Source organism: Xenopus tropicalis, chromosome 5 (genome assembly GCF_000004195.4).
Source record: "Xenopus tropicalis strain Nigerian chromosome 5, UCB_Xtro_10.0, whole genome shotgun sequence".
Lineage (NCBI taxonomy): Eukaryota > Metazoa > Chordata > Amphibia > Anura > Pipidae > Xenopus > Xenopus tropicalis.
This window is the reverse complement of record NC_030681.2, coordinates 88,464,614-88,485,589: the sequence shown is the minus strand read 5'-3', so window position 1 is coordinate 88,485,589 and position 20,976 is coordinate 88,464,614. Positions and strand designations below refer to the sequence as shown.

General features: G+C 39.1%; 2 protein-coding genes across 4 annotated transcripts in view; one reads left to right on the top strand and one right to left on the bottom strand.

Moving 5' to 3' along the window:
• Positions 1-4,763: 4,763 nt before the first annotated feature.
• Positions 4,764-19,042, bottom strand: pgm3 (phosphoglucomutase 3). Of its 2 annotated transcripts, none has more exons than XM_012962757.3 (13): positions 18,901-19,042; positions 16,239-16,440; positions 15,969-16,153; positions 15,587-15,654; positions 14,296-14,429; positions 13,326-13,521; positions 12,695-12,852; positions 12,397-12,480; positions 10,994-11,092; positions 10,337-10,453; positions 9,182-9,304; positions 5,444-5,617; positions 4,764-5,214 (listed from the first exon to the last, which is right to left on the bottom strand). In XM_012962757.3, exons 1-13 carry the CDS (start codon positions 19,026-19,028, stop codon positions 5,128-5,130), a joined length of 1,755 nt encoding a protein of 584 aa, XP_012818211.2. In that variant the 5' UTR covers positions 19,029-19,042; the 3' UTR covers positions 4,764-5,127.
• The window catches only part of rwdd2a (RWD domain containing 2A), a 25,966-nt gene continuing 24,018 nt past the window's right edge, over positions 19,029-20,976 (top strand). The window contains exon 1 of one of the 2 annotated variants that reach the window (XM_012962656.3): positions 19,029-19,113. The gene's annotated coding sequence lies outside the window, so the exon portion shown is untranslated. Of the gene's footprint in view, positions 19,114-19,399; positions 20,139-20,976 lie in introns of those variants that run through there. The other variant, XM_031901476.1, reaches the window with a different exon arrangement.

Sequence of the window (20,976 nt, the reverse complement as noted above, 5' to 3'; positions counted from 1 at the left end):
GTATAACCGAAAACCGGAAGTGACGTAGCGGGTCACCGTGGAAACGGATCACACGGTCAGCGTAATCAGTATACACAGAAGCCGGCACATCAATTCAGTATATATTAGTAAGGAGCTATCAGTCTATTATATAGAGGCACCTGTGCATACATAATATTGAAACAGTACTTGGCACATTACAGTCATGTCAAAAACGGGGCCTAGAATCAGAACAGCCCTAATTATTCAGCATAAACATTCATTGTATAAATGAAAACAAAAATAGAACATTTTTAAAGCAAAAATAAATAAAGAATAACAGTACAGAAACAGGTTATTTTACAAAAATAGATGTAAATCAAAATCCCTATTTAACCCATATGGAGCTAAAGAATTTAAACGATGAATCCATTCTACCTCAGTTTTCTTGAGGATTTTAACACGGTCTCCACCCCTTCCAGGGGCAGGGACATGTTGTATTACCCGATATCTAAGATCATCAGCTGTATGTCCCAGTTCTAAACAATGTCTAGATACTGGGAGAATTCTATTACCAGTATTCACTGTTGATCTATGCTGTGAAAACCTGTCCTTAACTTTCTGAATAGTCTCTCCGATATAAATTAAATTGCATGGACAGACGAGCATATATACCACAAAATTGGTGTCACATGTATGATGCCCCCGTATTTTATATGATCTCCCTGTATGGGGGTCAGTAAATCGTGGGCCCACCAAAACAAAACGGCATTGGGTACAACCCTTGCATTTGTACATACCTTCTCTAGGTGGACCTAAGAAAGTGAATTTTCTCGGTACAGGGGAGACCTCAGCTCTTACTAATTTACCACCTATTGTATGGCCCCTACGATATAACATCATAGGAGCCTGTTGGAATGTTTCAATTGTAGGATATGATTCCCTTAACAAATACCAGTGTTTCTGAAGGATAGATTGAATCCGACCACTTTGCGCATGATATTGAGAAACAAACGTCATCCGTTGTGTAGTTTTGCCTTTATTAGGTTGACTAATCCCTTTATTTCTATTCACTTTAGAAAAACCTTCCTGAAGGACATGTTTAGGATAACCCCTGCTTGTTAATTTCTTATCCATTTTGTTCAGATCCTCTTTAACAATAACTGGGTCATTAGCTATTCTACAGACCCGTGATAATTGGCTAATGGGAATAGATTTTTTAACCGATATAGGATGAAAGCTATCAAACCTCAACAACTGATTCCGATCAGTGGGTTTTGTATAAATTCGTGTGAGGAATTTTTGTTCACTTTTACTAACCTCAACATCCAAAAAGACTATTTTGTGGGTATCTGCTGTCATTGTAAATTTAATGTCTGGATGGGCTCTATTTATCTGATCACGGAAGACGGACAGGGACTCCAGGTCACCCCGCCATAGGAGGAACACGTCATCGATATACCTCCACCACGCAAAACAATGCGTAGCGAAAAGTACATTACGATAGACGTGTATCGTATATGTAATAAGGTATATTAATGTATTGTAAAATATAAGGATATTATATGCCACTGAGAAATTTCATGAGGCATGAGGCCAAAGAATGAGTGCTTACATAAAAGTTAAGAAACTCAGAGGTTACTTCTAATATCCTCATATTTTACAACAGGGGTACTTTATTATACATGAGTCATGTCAAAAAAAAATTTATCACTAAGCACCAATTCTAACTGATGACATTACTAGCACTGTTTATAAGGATATAATTTACAGGATATTAATGGCTCTTATGTAGCCAACATTTCAATCACACTTGAAGGCCCAAGTGGGTACTTAATAAAGGGAATGTATTTTGCTCATGTGCAATAATGTTGGAAATAAAGCATCATATAAAGGTCTTAAATATGCTTAAACAAATGAACTAGCATTTTGGATAGTCCAAGCAGAGGTCAGGGTAGGCAGAGTTTAGGAGTGGAGAGTAAAAGTCAAACACAAGAGTTGAGAATTAATACACAAGGACAGGCAAAGGGGAGCCACCACAATGTTAGGAGCACCTTATCTGTATGTAGGAAAGCAATGGCACTGTGACACAACCTCAAAAAAAACTGGAAAATGACTTATTAAATAGTAGGAAAACATACAAAATGATTCACTGGACAACAAAAACAGGAAAGTCATTCTGGATTCATTTATATTAATAAATAAGAAAAATATTTTATTTTGTTTTTAAAAAAAAATTGGGAAAGTTGATAAAATGTTAAAAAACCCATGTGTAGATTCACCTTTCTATCTGCCAGTCAGTCTTACCTACTCCAGCTGCTGTCAGTTGCTCCCTGGCTGCTTCACACTATTCCATTTCCCTCCAGGTTGCTCCCACCCTAGTCTCTCACATTCCTCCATAAGCTTGACATAGGCCTTTTTTAGATTGCCACATGCAGTCTGCAAAGTCTCCAATCTGTGCAATCTGCCTTTTTTTGCACTTTGCCCACTGCATGGGGCAATTTGCAAATAGCCACAGCCATCTTGTTCCCAAAGCAGGTGGTAAGGACCTAATGCAGGCAGCATTCCAGTCAGGCAGGGATGGAACTAGGAGTAGGCAGAAGACGCATATGTCTAGGGTGCAGTGGTGGGGAAGGGCACTAGGCACCTACCTCTTCAGTCTGCCTACCCAGGGTTTCAACCCCTTTGTTGTTCCTCACCAACACAGCTGTTCCTTCCCCAACCTGCTTATTATTGCTCCCTCTCCTCCCTCAACTCACACTGCTTCTATCGAGGGTAGCAGCAGTGTGTCCTTCCTTGGTCACAATAAGCCCAATGCCTGGCACTTCATTTAGGGCCAAGTCCCAGGTGCAAAGGCCTGTAGCTATTTGCGGAGAAGGGGGCCTGCCTATGGGCGCCCTACAGTTAAATCCGGCACTGCTCATTTATAAATAAGCTTTAACAATTTATTAGGTTCAATAGATACAATACTGATTCTGGGTGTAAATATCATTTTAGTGGCAGTACAAATTAATCAAATTATGTGCAACTTAAGAGGGACGTATGAAGTTTTTTTAATTGCAAAAGCTGTTTTTCATCAGATGCACTTAGCGCATATAATTAAAAGTAGCCAAGTAATAATTCCTTCAACTAAGTGGCGAAAAGCTATGAAAATATTCCCCAGCAAGTCAGAGATTAAAGAACAAGGCCAGCATTAAGTCAACAAATACAAATGTGAGCACCCATAGCCTGCTCTGCGCGACACAGACAGCCTTGTTAACAAGTGTGCGGCTCACATCTGTGCGACTTTGAACTCTAGGTGCTGTGTAGTGTAGAAAGGACACCATCCTTTCCAAGTAAGAAGCCCCCAGCAAACAGAGCAATGGTTACGGCAACTGCTTACAGTGCATAAGGTCCTGAGATCAATTCCTACCTCAGCAAATTTCTTTCCAAAAGAAAAGTTGCTGAAGCCATACAGTCACTGGGCAAATTAGGTAGAAAGGGCACCATCCTTTCCAAATAAGAAGCTTCTTACGAATAGAGCCTTGGCTAAGGCAACCACCCCTAGCTCAGCTCCCACCTCAGCAAATTTCTGAGTTCAGTTCCAACCTCAGCAAATTTCTTGCCAAAAGCAAAGCCACACTAACAGAAGCATCCCAAAAAGAGTGAGGAATCGGGGGTTGTTCTCTGAAGCAAGGCCATAGGCCTTGTTCAGGTAGACAGCCCTTCACAATGTGAAGCATCTCAATGTGTCTGAGGTTGGAATTGAACTTACTGTTGGCAAGGCAGCTACCTTAACCACTAGGCTGCTGGTCCAGGTTGGGTTTTTTTGTTGGGTAGTGGTCCTTCATGATGATAAAGCAAATTCACTCTAACAAAAACATCCCAAAAAGAGAGAAGAAACCAAAAACAACCTCACAAACAAAGCTTCAGCACTGGTCAAGCTATTTATGAAGCACGTGGGCATTCACAAAGAGTATAGCTTACAGTGAGATCAGTTAACTGTAAAGGTTACAAACAACACAATATAAAATGGAAAACCAGAAACTGTTTTTTAACAGAATAAGACAAAAGATTGAGCAGATGCCTGAGAGAGATTTACTTGAAGGGGGTTTTGAGAAGCAGATCTAAGGCCACCTTGTATGTATTGTATGAAACATGCTTCCTACTTCTCATTTCATCATATTTAATGAAACATTTTTAATTTGTAAATAAAATTAACTATGCTAAAAGAGGCTTTATTCTGAGAGCCTTTATTCTGCTCTGTATTTCCTTGTACTTAGTCTAACTCTCTTTCTGACTGTAAGCTAAGAGGGAACACACCCTGTGGGGCCCATTTACTAATGCTCGTATTTTGTTTGTTTTCATGAATCGTATTTTTAATACAAAAAATTGTGGATTACACTTATTACCCGAAAATACTAAAAAATCGGCATCTAAAAGCTCTCATGTAGAAGTCAATGGGAGCTGCCCTAGGCAATTTTTTTGCGGTCCTTTCACTTCAGAGAATTTAATTATTTTGTATTTTTTAGGGGAGCTATTTATGCTATTTAGGTTATGTAAAGTTCATGATTCAAGGTATTCACGCCTTTCCCCCCCCCGTCCATTATGTTGGTTTTTTTTAATTTAGCAGTTTTTAATAAATTAGGAAACATTTCTTCTTTTTAAATTTGCGGGTTCAGTCGAGTGAGATCCAGTCTCAATGCTATATGTATGGGAATATGATCAGGTCCTATCATTAATTTCTCCCTACTTTCCCAACAGTCACAACCAGGACTTTGGTTTATAAAATGCATCTGGCAAACACAGTCATCAAAATATTTGCATCATCTTTATATATTTAATGTATAAACTTCACCTTTCATGAATTACATTTAATTTGCCCAAATTACATATTTGGCATTTTCAATGAATATTTCTGTATTTAATCAAATGTTTTTCCTTCATATTTTTTGCCCTCGCTCCATAAAAAAAAAAATCAATCAAGGCCATATAACTGCTCCATAGCCTCATACAAGACAAAGCAGCAATATCATCCATGGAGTATAACATTATGTTAAATAGGAATGATTTCAGTTTTATAATATCTAATTGCGGGTAAATAATTGTGCAAGTATCAAGTGTTTTTTTGTTTTGTTTTTTTTTTAAATAAAAAAGTTAATTTGGCAGAAAAATTGGTTGGAGCCTTCATCATAAAGGCTTGGGTTCTTCTCCTACTCCTCCGGCAATATGGAAAACTGCTAGAGATACTTCATGTGCCAGGCGATCAGCATTCTCCTGTGAATGTAAAATAAGATGGGGTAACTCAAGGTCCTTTTGAATCCTAATTCAGTTCCCAATTTCTGGGGCTTTGAGCAGTGGCAGAAAACCAGTTTGGTATACATAGGGGTATTCATTTGCAGGCAAAAGTAATGTTCCTAAAAACAAATGCCAAACAGTTACACTTACTCTCTATATATAAGCAACAGAACAAACTAAAATTATAATATTTAGTGGAAATTCCCACCTGAGTGTCTGCTTCAGCATACACACGCACAACATCCTCTGTTCCTGAGGGGCGTACAAATGATCTGGACATACTGTACTTCTTGACAAGGTCATCAATTTTATCTTGGAGCCCTGGTGGTTTTACCGTCCGCCTCTCAGCGTCAGTGGTGTCTATTACTCTCCTGTCTGCAACCTACAAAGTACAAGAGACATATTGCATTGCAACACATTACATGTTCTTATTGTTAGAATAATATAGGAACACACAATATCACCAATCCACAACAACTAGGCACACATTTCAAGAAAAAGAGATTCATGGTTAGCAGTTTAGTTTGTGAAGACAAAAGGGCTTAATACAGGTGAGATGCAAACATTAAAATAGCAAGAAGCAGCACAGAGCCAAGCCAGCTGAGCACCCTAGGCAACCCAGCTGGCCCATGTATGAACGAGTGCCCATGTATGAACAAGCTTGTGCATTCATGGAGGGGGGGGGGATGGTTGTGGGAGGTAAATGACATGCAAGCGAAAAAAGAAAAAGGGACGTGCCAAGTGCCACCTCACCATTGCACCCTAGGCACTTGTCACTTCTACACCTAGTTCCAGCCCTTCCAAGGACTGTAAACTGCAGCCCTTAGATCACCATATAAATAAACAATTTGTGCCTAGCCTTTGCACAATGCAAGCTGCAGTTTGTTCCTTGTTGTTTGAAACTCTGGTGCAGGGCACAAAGCACAGCACTTAAAGGTGTGGTTCACCTTTAAAGGAAAACTACACCCTGGGCTATAAAAGTCCCCTTAACTAGCACTGCCTTGACCCCCCTCAACTCTCCCTTATCACATAGTCACTAACTTAAAAAATTGTCCCTTTCGCTAACCCCAACCTAAAAGAGCAGAGTAGCCCAGCTGCATACCTGGCCGACATCTTCCTTGCAACTTAACAGTCTTCGTGTCTCTCCGCCGATAAGGACCCTGCTTGCGCATGTGCAGTCCAAGCAGATTTCCTGCTACCACCAACTGCAAATGCACAAGCAGGATTTGTATTGGTGTAGAGACCCAAAGAATGTGTTCACTTGCAGGGAAGATGTCAGCTAGGTAAGCATCTGCACTAATCTGCTCTTTTAGGTTGGGGTTAGCGATAGAGACAGGTTTAAAAGTTAGAAACTATGCGATAAGGGAGAGGTGAGGGAGGCTGAGGCAGGCCAGTTAAAGGAGAAGGAAAGGCTAAGTCACTTGGGGGTGCTAAAATGGTAAGCAACCCCAAGTGACTTTAATTGCTTACCCCGTACCCTGGGCTGGTGCCCCTGTTAGGAGAGAACAGCACCAGCCTGGGGTACCTGGAGTGATGCGCTTCCTCCTTCCGCCTTAGTTTTGCTAAGACTAACACAATAGGCGCATGCGCAGTAGAGTGAAAAGCCGACTTCTCTGTTAAACTTCATCTTTTCACTCTACTGCGCATGTGCATGCTCGCGAACCAGGCGCTGCAGGTACCCCGGGCTGGTGCTGTTCTCTCTGTACAGGGGCACCAGCCCGAGGTACAAGGTAAGCAATTCAAGTCACTTGGGGGTGCCTAACATTTTAGCACCCTCAAGTGACTTTGCCTTTCCTTCTCCTTTAAGGGGGCTTATATAGCCTGGGGGAGTAGTTCTCCTTTACATTAAGTTTTAATATGTTATAGAATGGTAATTTTTTCTTTGTTATAGTTTTTAAATTATTTGTCTTCTTCCTGAAACTCTTTGCTTTTTTTAAATGGGGGTCAATGACCCCAACAGTGAAAAACTATTGCTCTGAGAGGCTACAGTTTTACTGTTACTTTTTGTAACTTTCTTTTTTATTCAGGTGTTCTCCTATTCATATATATCAGTCTCTCATCCAAACCACTCCCTGTTTGCTAAGGTAACTTAGACCCTAGCAACCAAATAATTGATTGCTATGATCTCCTGTGTTTATTGTGTCAAACAGGCTGTACACAATGTTGTCAGGTGTGTCCCCGAATAGTTGTGTGATGCCTGTTTGAGACAATAAACACAGATCACCATGTGGAAGAGCAATTACATGTGCCAGTTATGTTTTTTTTTGTTTTTGTTTTTTTTTTTTTAGTATTTTAGGTCAGTGCCGATCCCACTAAGCACTGAGCTCTAATAAGAAAGGTTGGATGTATCTCAGTTTTCTAACTAGTGACGTTTTGTTAGCAGGAGACCATTATGCAGGGGGATTATCTGTTTGCTTGTATTCTTATGATCTAATGATAAAACATGGAGTACATTTCCCTGTTTAGATCAAGAAAATAACAAAAAATGTAATTGTTATTTAAACAACAGGCAAAAAGTATGTTCAGCACAAGCCATATTTATTGTACTCATGCTAATCAAGGGTATACTACATTAAAGGAGAACTAAAGCCCAACTAAAAGAGGTATACTTTACACAAAGGGGCATATTTATTAGAGTGTAAGCCAACATCACCGATGATGTTGCCCTTAGCAACCAATCAGCAATTGCATTTGAACTTTCACTACATGCTCTGTCCTGCTTTCAGTTACTGAGTTTAGGGGCTGATGCACAATATAGTGTGTATATAAAATACAAATGTCACAATATAAGGCTAATTAGTAATTAATACAGATAATTACTACATGGCAGCTCAGTAACCAGTGCAATTAGCTGCAGAACATAATAATCAGCCCTGTAGAATCAGCTTATATAATAAGCCAACCTCATTTTCTGCTTAATAATTTGCTAAAACCCCTAAGTTTAGCTTCTCAACTGCTGCCCAGAGCCCATTGAGCATGTGAGTGTTGCAGACACTTTACAAGAACGGGAGCCCCTGTGACAAGTTTGACATCCTGGATCATTGCTGCTATTGAGATACTAAAGCTTTAGGCTGGTGCAGTAAGGTCAGTTTATAAGATTTTTAGTCATATTCATTTTTAAGATTTAGTCTACTTTAAGCTTCTTACTGTCTGGATCTTCAATCAAACTTTCCAGTAACAGCATAATGTGGACATTATCTTTACATTTGCAAAGGTTTTTTTGTTTGTAAAATCACCTTGGCTAGTGCTTTTTTAGAATAAAAATATATGTATTTTTTAAGTTTAACCCTTCACCTGACATGACATTTGATTGCCCTCTTTATAGCTACTAAAAGACTAATGGGGGAATGCAATAAAATTCATAAACAGAAAAAACCTGCACACAAATAATAAAAATTTGCACTTCACATTGTAATATTTTTCATTAGACTGTTATTTAATTGTAAATTTTAAATGCACATTGTGAATGTTTAAGACGTGCTTGAAGATGGTGTAATTGTTAGTGTCAAAATAACTTTTTTATTAAGAAGTCTTATTACACATAACGCACACTAGCGCAAGTTAAAAAATTAGCAATCTCCTACTACCGCACAAGGGGCAAAGGGTTCACAAATGGTATATCACATTCTCAAAAATTAATCACAATGTGAATATTTATTCACTTTGCAAACATTTTTCCCCGTTATCAACCTATAGTACATTCCCCTATAAACCTTTATATTCTAAAAACCGTATTAGTAAGCACCCTACAGTACCACTGGAAATTATATGGCAGCCTCCATGGCTACACAGAAGGTATTTATATAACAGCTTCTGTTTAGTTTTTGTTGTTGTAATGGGCCTTTTTAATATAACTGCATGCAAAGTAAATAAAGGTATGCACTCGGCTATTAATGTTGTGTACCTTACAATCCTGCTTAGTGCCCTAGAATTCAAAAGGGCTTACCTTCACTTTCAGCTGACGATTTGGCAGATCAGTATAAATTTCATCCCACTTTTGCACTGTAAAACCCTTGATGGACAGGATGGCTTCAATTACCAGCATGTCTGAGATGGCATCCCCCACTGTCTGCCGTATAAAGAGGAACAAGATAAGTGTGCCTTCATATTTAGTAGAGTTAATTGGTCTAGTTTTCATTTGCATAAATTGAGTTGTAACACCCTATTGAATTGTTTTGGCTCACTTTACCTTCCATGAGAATATATGGACAAACTCATACTCAGTCTAGAACAGTGCTGTCCAACTGGCGGCCCGCGGGCTGGCCCCTCACCTGTGTGGCTGCTTTGATGTCTTACCTTTGTGTAAGATTTAAATGGTATGAATACTGAGATTAACTGGCCCCCTGCATACTCTGCTTGTCCTATGCTGTCTGTAGGAGGTGAACCTGGCAGAGTATGGTCCAACTATTGGTGTGTAATTATATTCTGGGGGTTGCTGTGCTATCCACAGGGGAGGAGGAGACATATGTATTTAAGGTTGAGTCTTAATATGACATAATATTCTTTCACATATGAATGGTGGTTGATATCCCCACAGAGTGCAGCAAAAACCCAAATGGTTGGTTCTCAACCACCATTAATGTGAGCATGGCCTTGTGATAACATGGGTGTGGTTTAAAAGGGGGAGTGGTCAAAATAGGCTTCCATTAGCGGCCCTCCACTATATATGCTAGAGAAATTCCGGCCCTCGGCACCACAGAAGTTGGACAGTACTGGTCTAGATAACTGCTGTGCATAACAAACAATATGACTAAATTCCAACAAAGAATGTCAAAGTTATCTGTTGAACTGTCTGTGTGTTTTTTAACACAGAAATGAATTATTTAACTTTGTTTCTCCTCTATATACAGCTGGCATAGGGGCTGTCCTTTTCATTCTGTCCCTTTCCAGCACCATCTGATCTTAATGTGAATTACTAGTAAACAAGCTGGGCAGCACAGATGAGAAGGCAATGAGGAAATGTAAAACTTCTGCACCCGTACAATGGATGTCAGTACCATAGATTCTACCTTTGCTAGCACCTAAAGGTTTTTTTAATACCAAACATTTTTATGTAGTGTGTGCCTGGCAGCCTAACAAGCATCATAATTTTTCCTCCTACCTGGTTAATCAAATCGACCGTATTCAGAAGCATATTTGCAGCTGTCTTTTTCTCATCATTCTGCTCCATGTTTGCCAGATGTCTTATCTGCTCCCCAGCTGTTTTGCTGAACAATACCTGAAATATGCAAGGAGACATACAGTTTGGGTGCCTGTATTAATTAGAAATCATATTTGGCCATATACAGACCAGATCTTGTGATATAAAAAACAATGAGAAAACGGCAGTACCATGATTTTTGTGAAGAATAAAACGATAAGGTGTTTCCACTGAGCTAGGGTTTTGCCAACACACAAAAAAAGTGTATGATGAACAGTCAATATTGTGTCATTACAGGGTACAAGGGGCTGATTTTCAGCCTGCATATAAACTGAAGCCTAGAATCAGCAAGCCAAATCACAGGCCTCCACTTGCTGTGCACGGCACTAAGTATATTTGTATCGGTATACATATTTTTGCTGAAATACACTACGATGCAGTGCCTACGAGTGCATACATACATTTAATGCACTTCCGCATTAAACTTGCAAGGGTTCATCCTGCTAAAAATGCCCTTGTGTGCCTGTGTGAATCTTTATTATACTATATAGGAGGTGCCAATGGATTTAAACTTCTGTAAGCATTACAAATTATAAAAATGAGTGTAAGTTTACTTACTGTTCCATGGCCATTCGCCTCAAAATAAACACCAATATCAAACTCCTGAGCTTTATGGTGTAAGTGTTTTACACCTGTTTTTGTACAGTACACAGGGACCTGTAATCAATCAGATTAGAGATGACTGCAGTATAGTAGTAGTATATAATGAATCTATACTTGAAAACAATGTGGTCAAATGCATACGTTCACAAATGGAAATGCTCATTTTAGCATTCTTGTGAAGTGGCTACTCATCGGACATGGGCCTTAGGACTAAACTAATTGGGAGATTTTGTAGGATGGTGTCGGAAGGGAATGCTGCATCTGCATCTGATAACATTAAATCATGATGGGGACTGCAAGACTTTTTTCTCACTGAAATACTCTGTCAGATGTAGACGCATAAACAAAACACTCCATGCAACTTTATCTGATCGGACAGCTTTGAGGATTAAATTCTACAGGATCCTACAAAGTCTCATGCTGTTGCACGGTGTTGTGTAACAAGATTTTGCAGGTCAGAAAAATTTTACCCAAAAAATCTGATTCAAATCTCCTGTGTAGTTTAGCTTTTAGATGTAGATTTCTTCTTAAGAAAAAAAAAATGTACACAAATTTAGAGGAAATCCAATCAAATCTGCAAACAAAATTGGAAAGGCCATTTAACAAAACTGGAATTATTTCAGACATTACACTAGAAAACTTTCACTGTGCTGTGTGCGTGGTTCTCTTTAACCCTTCCTTATCCTAACTTGCATATGCAAATTTGGATTTGGTTCGGTATTTGGGCGAATCTTTTCCATAGGATTCCGAATCCTTAAAATCATGTGACTTTTTGTTACATAAACATAGAAGGTGAAAATCTTTCACCTCACTGCGCATGCGGTTCTCTTTAGTCCTTCCTTATCCTAATTTGCATATGCATATAAGGATTTGGTTTGGTATTCGGCCAAATCTTTTATGAAGGCTTCAGGGTTTGGCCTAATCCGAAAATAGTGGATCTGGTGCATCCCTACTTAGAAACTTTTCAATTGGTCTTAATTTTTTATTTTATATGTGCCTTCATCTTCTGCCTCAATTCAGCTATCAAATGGGGTTTAGTGACCCTGGCAGCCAAAAAAACAATTGCTCTCTAAGGCTACAATGTTTATTCCTCAGTCACTCATTCAAACTAGTGCCTGGTTTTTAGGGTAAATTGGACCCTAGCAACTAGATATATGTTAAAATTTCAAACTGGGGATCTGTTGATCAAAAATTTAAAAAACAATAATAAAATGAAGACCAAATGCAAATTGTCCTGGAATATCAATCTACATATTTTATTTATTAGTTGGATACCTTCAAGCTGTATCCCTTTGAATTTGCTGTTCAGTGTCAGACATACTAACAGTTAATGATTCACAGGAGGGAATCTCTCCTACCTTCATAACCTCCTCCAGGTACCTGGTAGAACTCCCGTTTGCATAAGCCGTTTGCACCACTGCCATTTTTAAACTTAAATCAACCTGCATAATAAAAACTCAGTTTAGTACAGATGGTATATTTCAATTTATAGTGCAATACATGTATTTATTGTTTACCGTAGTTTATATATAATCACCCTTTAAAAAATGTTCTTTTTAAATAACAAAACAATTATGTTTGGAAAATACACTACAGCTTCAACACAAGGACCAGTCAAGTTTTGTAATATTATTATTCTATTTCAAAGGATCTTACCTTTACTAAAAGCTCTTTAATAAAGGTGCTTATTAAAGTAGCTATTTTATCCCCATCAAGCAGATGAAAGCAGCCAACACTATCATTGTAGTAGTAAACTATACGGTCAGCATCTCCATCAAATGAGCAGCAACGCTCCCCCGATTTAATTTCCACACCTGGAAAGACAATGGTTGGAAAGTTAAAAGGCCACTAAAATTTATTCTCACATGGCACATACAGGCAGGGTAGAGAAGGGAAAGTATGACACACACAGGCAGCATAGCGCAGGCAGAGTATGGCACACACAGACAGCATAGTACAGGCAGAGTATGGCACACACAGGCAGCATGGGGCAGCCAGAGTATGGCACACACAGACAAGGTAGTGCAGGCAGAGTATGGCACACACAGGCAGCATAGGGCAGGCAGAGTATGGCACACACAGGCAGCACTCTGCCTGCCCTATGCTGCCTGTGTGTGTCAATTGAGAATAAATCAAGATTTCAAAATGTTAAATAAACCATGCTAAAATAATCTAATCAATACGTAGATTATTTTCTAAAAGCCAAGAGAAGGTCAACAACGGTAAAACAATTTGCAGGATATGGTTACAGTAAATGTGGTACTGGGAGTAGGAGCAGGGCCCTTACCCTTGGGTGGCTTCTGCTGTACCTTTACATAATCAGCACCACATAAATGGTTGAGTTTTCCCCCTGAGCCATCATTATACAGCTGTATGGAGAATGTCGACTGAAGATACTTCTCCATTTCTTTTAGCTTTAAGGCACCAATTCCGTTTGCTCCATCTACACTCAAACATTTATTTTTATCCCCTTGGTCATGAGCCTGCAGACAAGAGGACAAGAGAGGTTACATCATATCAGTAAATAAACATTGAAGTTCATGAATTTGCAAAACTATCAAATGTATTTATATTCTATATCTTAGTACACTAGTGAATTATAATTAATGATCCAGAAATATGTTTCCATGTAAGGACGTAATTAATCTTTCCTGATAGGATTCCCAGCAGTTCAAATGAGATCACATTTGTTAACTGATTAGTCATTTAGATCAGTAGAATATTAACAAATGGACAGATTTATCAAAACAGCAGAATCTATCAGTTTGTCGGAATTTGGTTTTATGGGTTTTAACTCTTTTAACTCTCTATGGTGTATACGGTAGTATTCTTTGACAATTTGCAATAAAGTTTTTTTTTTTGTTCCGCAATGGTTAGGCTTGGAGTATCAGCTGAAAGTTTGCAAATCAGAATGGAAAGTATATAGGAGAGGGTGGGGTAGTAGACGGGGCATAAACACCTGACAACTAGACAGGCTTTTCAGTTACAGGCAGAATAGTAGCATAATAATTAAAAAAAAAATAATAATACAAAATAAATTGTATACACAAAATGTTGTTTTGAATAGGCCCATCTATATAGCATACCATAAAAATATCATCTTATATATTTTGTATAGCATAATAAAAATATTAATGGAATAATAATAGCTATTAAGTAAAGCCTACTGTGCCATCAAGTGGGGGGTCTCCATGTGACAGTTTAATACACAAATCCTGAATGTATGCTTTTTCATCACAGCCACTGCAATTAATTACCTGCTTGACCAAACTATTAAATGCACTAGAGAGTTTATTGTAGTATCCTTCCAACGTTGGCGTTCCATATCCTCCTTCAGTATTGCAGCAACAAACAATGTAGTGCAGCTGTGGAGTGGTGACTAGACCATAATCTTAAAGTAAAGAAAACAGTGCAGATATGTCTATTTTCGAACACTCTACAAGTCACTATAGCAATGTATACTCAGGTAGATATATAGTGTTAAACATATACCTATTTAGATTGTAAGCTCTACGGGGCAGGGACCTCCATCCTCTTGTGTCTTTGACTCTTATCTTATTGCAACTATATCTTTTATTTATTTGTGTTTATTGTAATACTTTGTATTTATCAATTATCTTAATAACCCCGTTTGTATAAATGTATTCTACTGTACAGCACTGCGTACATAAGTAGCGCTTTATAAATAAAGATATACATACATACATACCCCCTGCTGCCCCTTTCTAAAAGCTTGGTGCAGTGCAAAGAAGGTGAATCCAAAAAGTGCTTGGGATCTTAAAGAAAGTTAAACCTGATATTTAATTGCTTAAAAATGGATTGCCAAAATAAAGGCCACCCCTGGCCTAGAAGCTTTAATGAGCTAGACCTATTTTGTGCATAACACCACCATCCGGCCATAAAGAATGCTTTACTATTTCTCACACAGACATGAAATCTAGTATACAGAATCTACTGTATATTACATAAATACTTCAAATATTCTCTCCTTAGTTCCAATACATATGCTCTATAGTAAGAATGCCCCCAATAATTAAATTGCAGTTTTCACATTTTTTAGATTTATGGTATGATTAAACCACAATAGGGCGATTTCAATTACTAGATCAAAACCCCTTATTGGCAAAACCAATAATGGGTGTCTCTGTCTCAGACAGGAAGCTGCCCCGATGCCACCCATCTCACCCGCTCTGCTCTTACCTCATAGCATCAGAGTGGGTCAGCGGGGTGCTCATTGCTAGTATAGACAGTGGTACTGCACTTGTGGCACTAGAAGAGATGAATTTCCTTTTGTGCCTTTTTGTAACTGGCTGCTCACTGGCACCTGAGGCAAGGTTCTCAATTTGTCACAAGGCAGGAGCGGCCCTGGGCAAACTCCAGGTCCTAAGCATTCTGGATAAAGATCCCATACCTGAAGTAGTTTTCATCCACACTGGACAATGAATGCATTAGAAGATACAGTGTATCCTGGCTCTTGCTTTACAGCAGTATACAATAACAGCAGCATCATTTAAAAAAGACTGCAGGAATGCTAAGCCCATTACATACCATGGTATTTGGAGTTTAATGCAGTAACTCCATCTATAACTGCATAGGCAAGATTTTCACTGCTTGGCCTACAAATGGCAAAAGAAAAGAAACACATGAAAACATGTTGATACAGCCAAAATGAGAAGAGATGAACATTAACAATTCTAATTCATGTTATAAAAGGACTACTAATGCCAAAGAATTAAAATTACTAATTTAAATAGCTTAAAGTGACTTTTGTTTCTTTGATCCAAATGCCCTTATGTTTGGTGTGGGCCCTAGATAATAAATATTAATGATTTCAGCTGGAACCAAAAACTATGTATTTATCACATCTCTACATTTAGCTAGCTGTTAAGAGTATAAACTCATTCAAGCATTCTGAGTAATTCTCTCTTACCTGGTATCTCTTCCAATGGCTACAGAGGCTTCTTGCTGCAAGCTGATAGACTCTTTTTGGATAATGTCATTGAGAACTGCTTGCAATTCATGTTGTTCTGCATTTGCAAGGTTGGTGGCATACACTTCCCATTCCTGAGCCAGCATTTCTCCCATGGGATCCACAAGTTTTACACCATTATCTTCCTGCACAAAAAAAAGCAAGGATCCATTTTTTTGTGAGAAAAATAACATTAATTTGCGTCTTAGTTGCTCCGTGGTGTTGCTATACCTCAGGATTGTGGGACGCAGTTACCATAACGCCAATAACAGATTTTGTCTTTTTTGACCTTAGCACAGCCAGCAAGCCCATCCGATACATGACATGGTCTAGATGCTCTGCTTTGGTCCGAAAGCCAGCTGTGCCATACTGAAGGAGGAGCCCACACGGCTTTTCATGCTGAGAACAATTTAGCACTGCTTCCATCTTCATCCTACATGGTACATACAAGCACGCTATTATCAGACATATTTACACACACATACACACAGAATCAGGCAATAGTGCCAATTCTAGTTACTAAGTATATAGCATCAGAGAGAGGATTCAAAATGTTTTACGTTTCCATAGAGCTAATTTTTTTGACCTAGAGGAATAAGATAAATTCCTTGAATACAGAAGCCTGCACATTTATCAGCACTATAGCATCTGCTTTCATTACAGCCATAGTGAAGAACTTTCACAACATTCAACAAAAACCATCAGAGAATAAATGCAGTATTATAGCATGAACCTGCTATAGATATACAAAGCTTCTCACTAATTGGAGAAGGTCTGACTTGCCCTAGTTTGATCGCATTAAAGAGGACCTGTCACCCAGACATAAAAAGCTGTATAATGAAAGCCCTTTTCAAATTAAATATGAAACCTAAATTCATTTTTTTATTAACATATCAATTCACATTATAAAATTATAAATTCACACTTAAAAATCCCAGCTGTCAATTATATATTGCCTGTTCCGCCTCTATACCTTAAGCATAGAGGCGGAGCAGAAAATTACTTTCACTTTCCACTGAGAACTCACATACCCCCTTCCCTTCTCACCATCTAATCATGTATCCTGTGCATGGGAATGTGCATCAAGCCCCCCATTTTGGCGCTTACACTAAGGGGCAGATTTACTAAGACACGAACGATCAGAGCGTATTTTCGCCTAATTTTTAGTTGCTTGTGCGACTTTTTCGACGCCAGAGTGACTTTTCCGTACGCTTGCGTAAAAAATTGGAAAGGTTTTCCCACTGTTTACAATCGTTCGGTACGAATCTTTCATGACTTTCGGATCGCCAATACGAAATTATCGTGACTAATACGATTTTTCCGTAGGCATATTTCTGATCTTCAGAAATTATCGTACTCACGTTTTCATGAATGTGCCCCTTAATGTCCACAAAATGGCACCTGTCTGCTTGCCGTGATTGTGAATTTATAGACTAAAGGAAACGAGATTTATATTATTTATATAGTGTAAGTGAAGTTTGTTTTGCTTGACAGACACAATAGAAAAGAATTTGGAATTATTTCTTAGGGTGACAGGCCCCCTTTAATGCAATCCAATCCGTAAGCCTACTTTCATGAATAATATATTTCTACCAAACTTACTGAACTATTACTAAGCAGAACAACTGGCCCCTATAGTTTAATTACATAAAGGTACTACACAGAACCCCCACGCAGGGTGCTGACTTTTCTAGTAACCCCTCTTCCTTGCTGGTGATGTGTATATTAGGACATGCACACCCAGACCTATAGCCCTAGATAACATAAAGTGCAAGTTTTTCACTCTGTGCAGAATCAAGGAGAACAATCCTACAAACCCCATACATCACCTGGATGAAATTTGTAGGAAGAGAGCATAGACACAGATTTGTCTGCATATTACGGCTGTGCTTGTGAATCAGTACAGCAGCTCTATGTTATAAAATTTGCCAATTTAAAGTGACACTGTCAGTTATACTATTTACATGCTGTTTTACCCTTACCTGTATTTAATTAGCCACTTTAAATGGTTTAAGGTTATATGTAAATACAATTAAAAGTAGTTCTGACTCTTAAAACAATGTGGCAGAAGATAATTTTCCCTTCTGCTACATTGAATTAGGAGACAGAACCAGCATTGTACTTAATAGAGAAGGAAAGATACAGCTTTCAACTGTATTTGTAGTTTTAAAGTCACTAAAAATGTGTAATTAATATATAGTATATTGCTTAGCATTATATATTCTTTCATTATGAATGTAACAGTTTTTGGGTGGATAGAGGACCCCTTTAAAAACCAAGTCTTTGAATGGCAAACAATGAAACAAATAGTGTATATGTGTGGACTCAAACTGTACTATAAAATGCAACAGCATTGGAATATCCCGATTACTGCTCAGCCAACAAGCACAATGGTGAAAGCTGCAGTTCAGAGAGCTGGAGAGTGTAGGCCAAACATCATTATACCTTAATACAAACACCTTATGGACAGTAAAAATACAGTAGTTTGCTAGTATGTAGATCTAACAGCCCAAATTTGCCATTTATACTTATGCACTAAGCAAGTTTGTACGTAATTATTATATTATAAGCAATTATTGACCCCTTGTCCCTACAACTCTCAGTATAACTTTACTGTATTGGGTGGGGTATCAGAAGGTGTTAATAGCAGAGCAATTCTGATAATTATCTGTTTAGACAGGATTTAAACTCATTTTTAGAGTGATTTTAAAGTTATTGATAAACCTAATTGCAGTTGAAAGCAGTTCTGCGCTCACAGTTCTAACTCTTGAAACAATGTAGAAAAAAAATCAGTTCTCCTGCAGACAGATCTGTTAATCAGCTGACTTCATTTACATTGTTTTAAAGGTCGCCAGGGCAGAGAGCAAAGAGGGACAGATACAGAAGAGCATACCGGCACATCATATCCCCCACAGTGCGTACCTGTGATGTACCCGGCGCCCCGGCTAATGTTACCCAGCGGAACAAGCGACAGTGACGTTGGGTGTGAGCGCTGGTGACGTGTCTGGCTAGCAGGCACATACAAACATTTCCTGAAACCGCTCACATGTTACGAAAGGCGTGTGCCCGTATAGACCAATCAGAACTGGGCAGCCGTGGCACCTAGGTGAGTACAGACCAGCAGCAGTCTAGCATTCTACGGTGTCCATTTGAGGACATTTATGTGTAAATGAGAATGCTTTCCTGCTCCCTCTCTAGTCTATAAATTCGCAGTAATCCTTCTACGCCATCCTCCCACCTCTTCGTTCTGCTCCTTCCTTCCAGCTCTCTGATTCCTCAGTGCTGGAGGACGGAAGAAGGTGGGTGAAGAGGGTAGGGAGAAGGCTGAAGGGGAGTAGAGATAGGGAACAGGACGAAGAAAATATGCTGCAGGCCAAACAATTACAAAACCGAGATTTTAGGACCGGGGAGGGAGGAGGATGCATTTTGTACAAGAATGTCCTAAAATGGACACCGTACTGGCAGTGTGCGTTGCTTAGTGATAAATTCATAATATGCTGCCTAAAGCCACGTTTGCAATGTCTATTTTATGGCACTCCCCCCCCATTGGTGCGCTCATTCCCCTTTCTCCCTTTGTTTTATTCTTTTTAAAGTACATTTTTATCGATTTTCAAAACCAAACAAAATATAAAATATTTCTTCCACTGTCACTCCCTACCCTACATATCAGCATAATACACTAGAAAGCATTCCGGTAGCCATAAGGGTCCCCAGTGAAATGAATGTAAGCTATTTTATTCACTTCTCTGTTGGTGACTCACACCAAGGGCCCCATGTTTTGTCAAATTTCCCATGAGCACCCTGGGTTTCAAATGTGAAGAGGGAGAGCAGTGTTTACTAGTAGCCTCACTCCACAAGTGCAGGGGCTGACTGGTTTAATGCCACTTACCAGCTGTCCGAGCAAGGAATGGCAATGGCAGTCCTGTCCTGTCTGACCATGGACTGGGGGGGTTACATCAGGGCAGTAGCGGCTACACCCCCTAGCATGCAGTGTGTCATTTGGAGTATTGCAGGGACAAAGTCCATGCCCATGGGACAAAAAGAAGTGCAGCCAAACCACAGTGGTATCATTCCAGAGTCTTCAACAATGTGAACAAAGAGCCCACAAAAGATAACTGCAATGCTCCCAGGGTAGGTATTGGAGCATCTTCACCATGGGCTATGGGATATCAGGCATGATGGCTGTTGATGAGTCGTGATATCATAGGTGTAGGGGTTAGGAGCCATGTCAGAACACTAAGCCACCCAGAGTCAAGTAAGAGAGTGTGACCAGGATAATGTAGCATTTTAATCGCTCCAGAGGTACTTGTCAATGGCAAAAAGTAAAGTAATGGCTGGCAAGGCCCTTACTGTGACCCTGGTGTTGAATCAAGGACCATTAGGTGGTGTTCTCTAAGCTTTTAGAGGGGGACATGGAGGTGCCCCCTTCTGATGAGCCAGTCATCAGCTACTGCTGGGGTATTGAAAAACAGGGTTGTGTCTCCATCCTAAACTTAAAGCTTGGTAAGGTAGAAGATAGTGAAGGATGCTCTCTTTTTCTGTATTGTGTATTGAACCCTGTCTGGCAGCTCTCAATCCAGTATCCTGGTCTTGAAAGTTGAGTTGCTTGAGTAGAAAGGGTCTTGAGCCTGTTCTCCAGGTCCTCCGTTTTGTCCAACAGAGGTTTAAAGGGATACTATCCTGATTTTTATGGTATACTTCTTATTTCTAAATTACACTGTTTACAAAGCAAATAATTCATTCTACCATTTAAAATTGTATTCTTGAACCAACAAATGTATTTTTTAGCTGTAATACTGGTGTGTAGGCAGCCATCTGAGCCACCTGATTCTGAGCTTTCAGAAGGAGCCAGCACTACACATTAGAACTGCTTTCAGGTAACCTGTTGTTTCTCCTACTCCCATGTAACCCAGAGTAGGCTTTTCCTTGACGACCAATTTCAGTGAAATCTGACAAATCCGTCAATTTA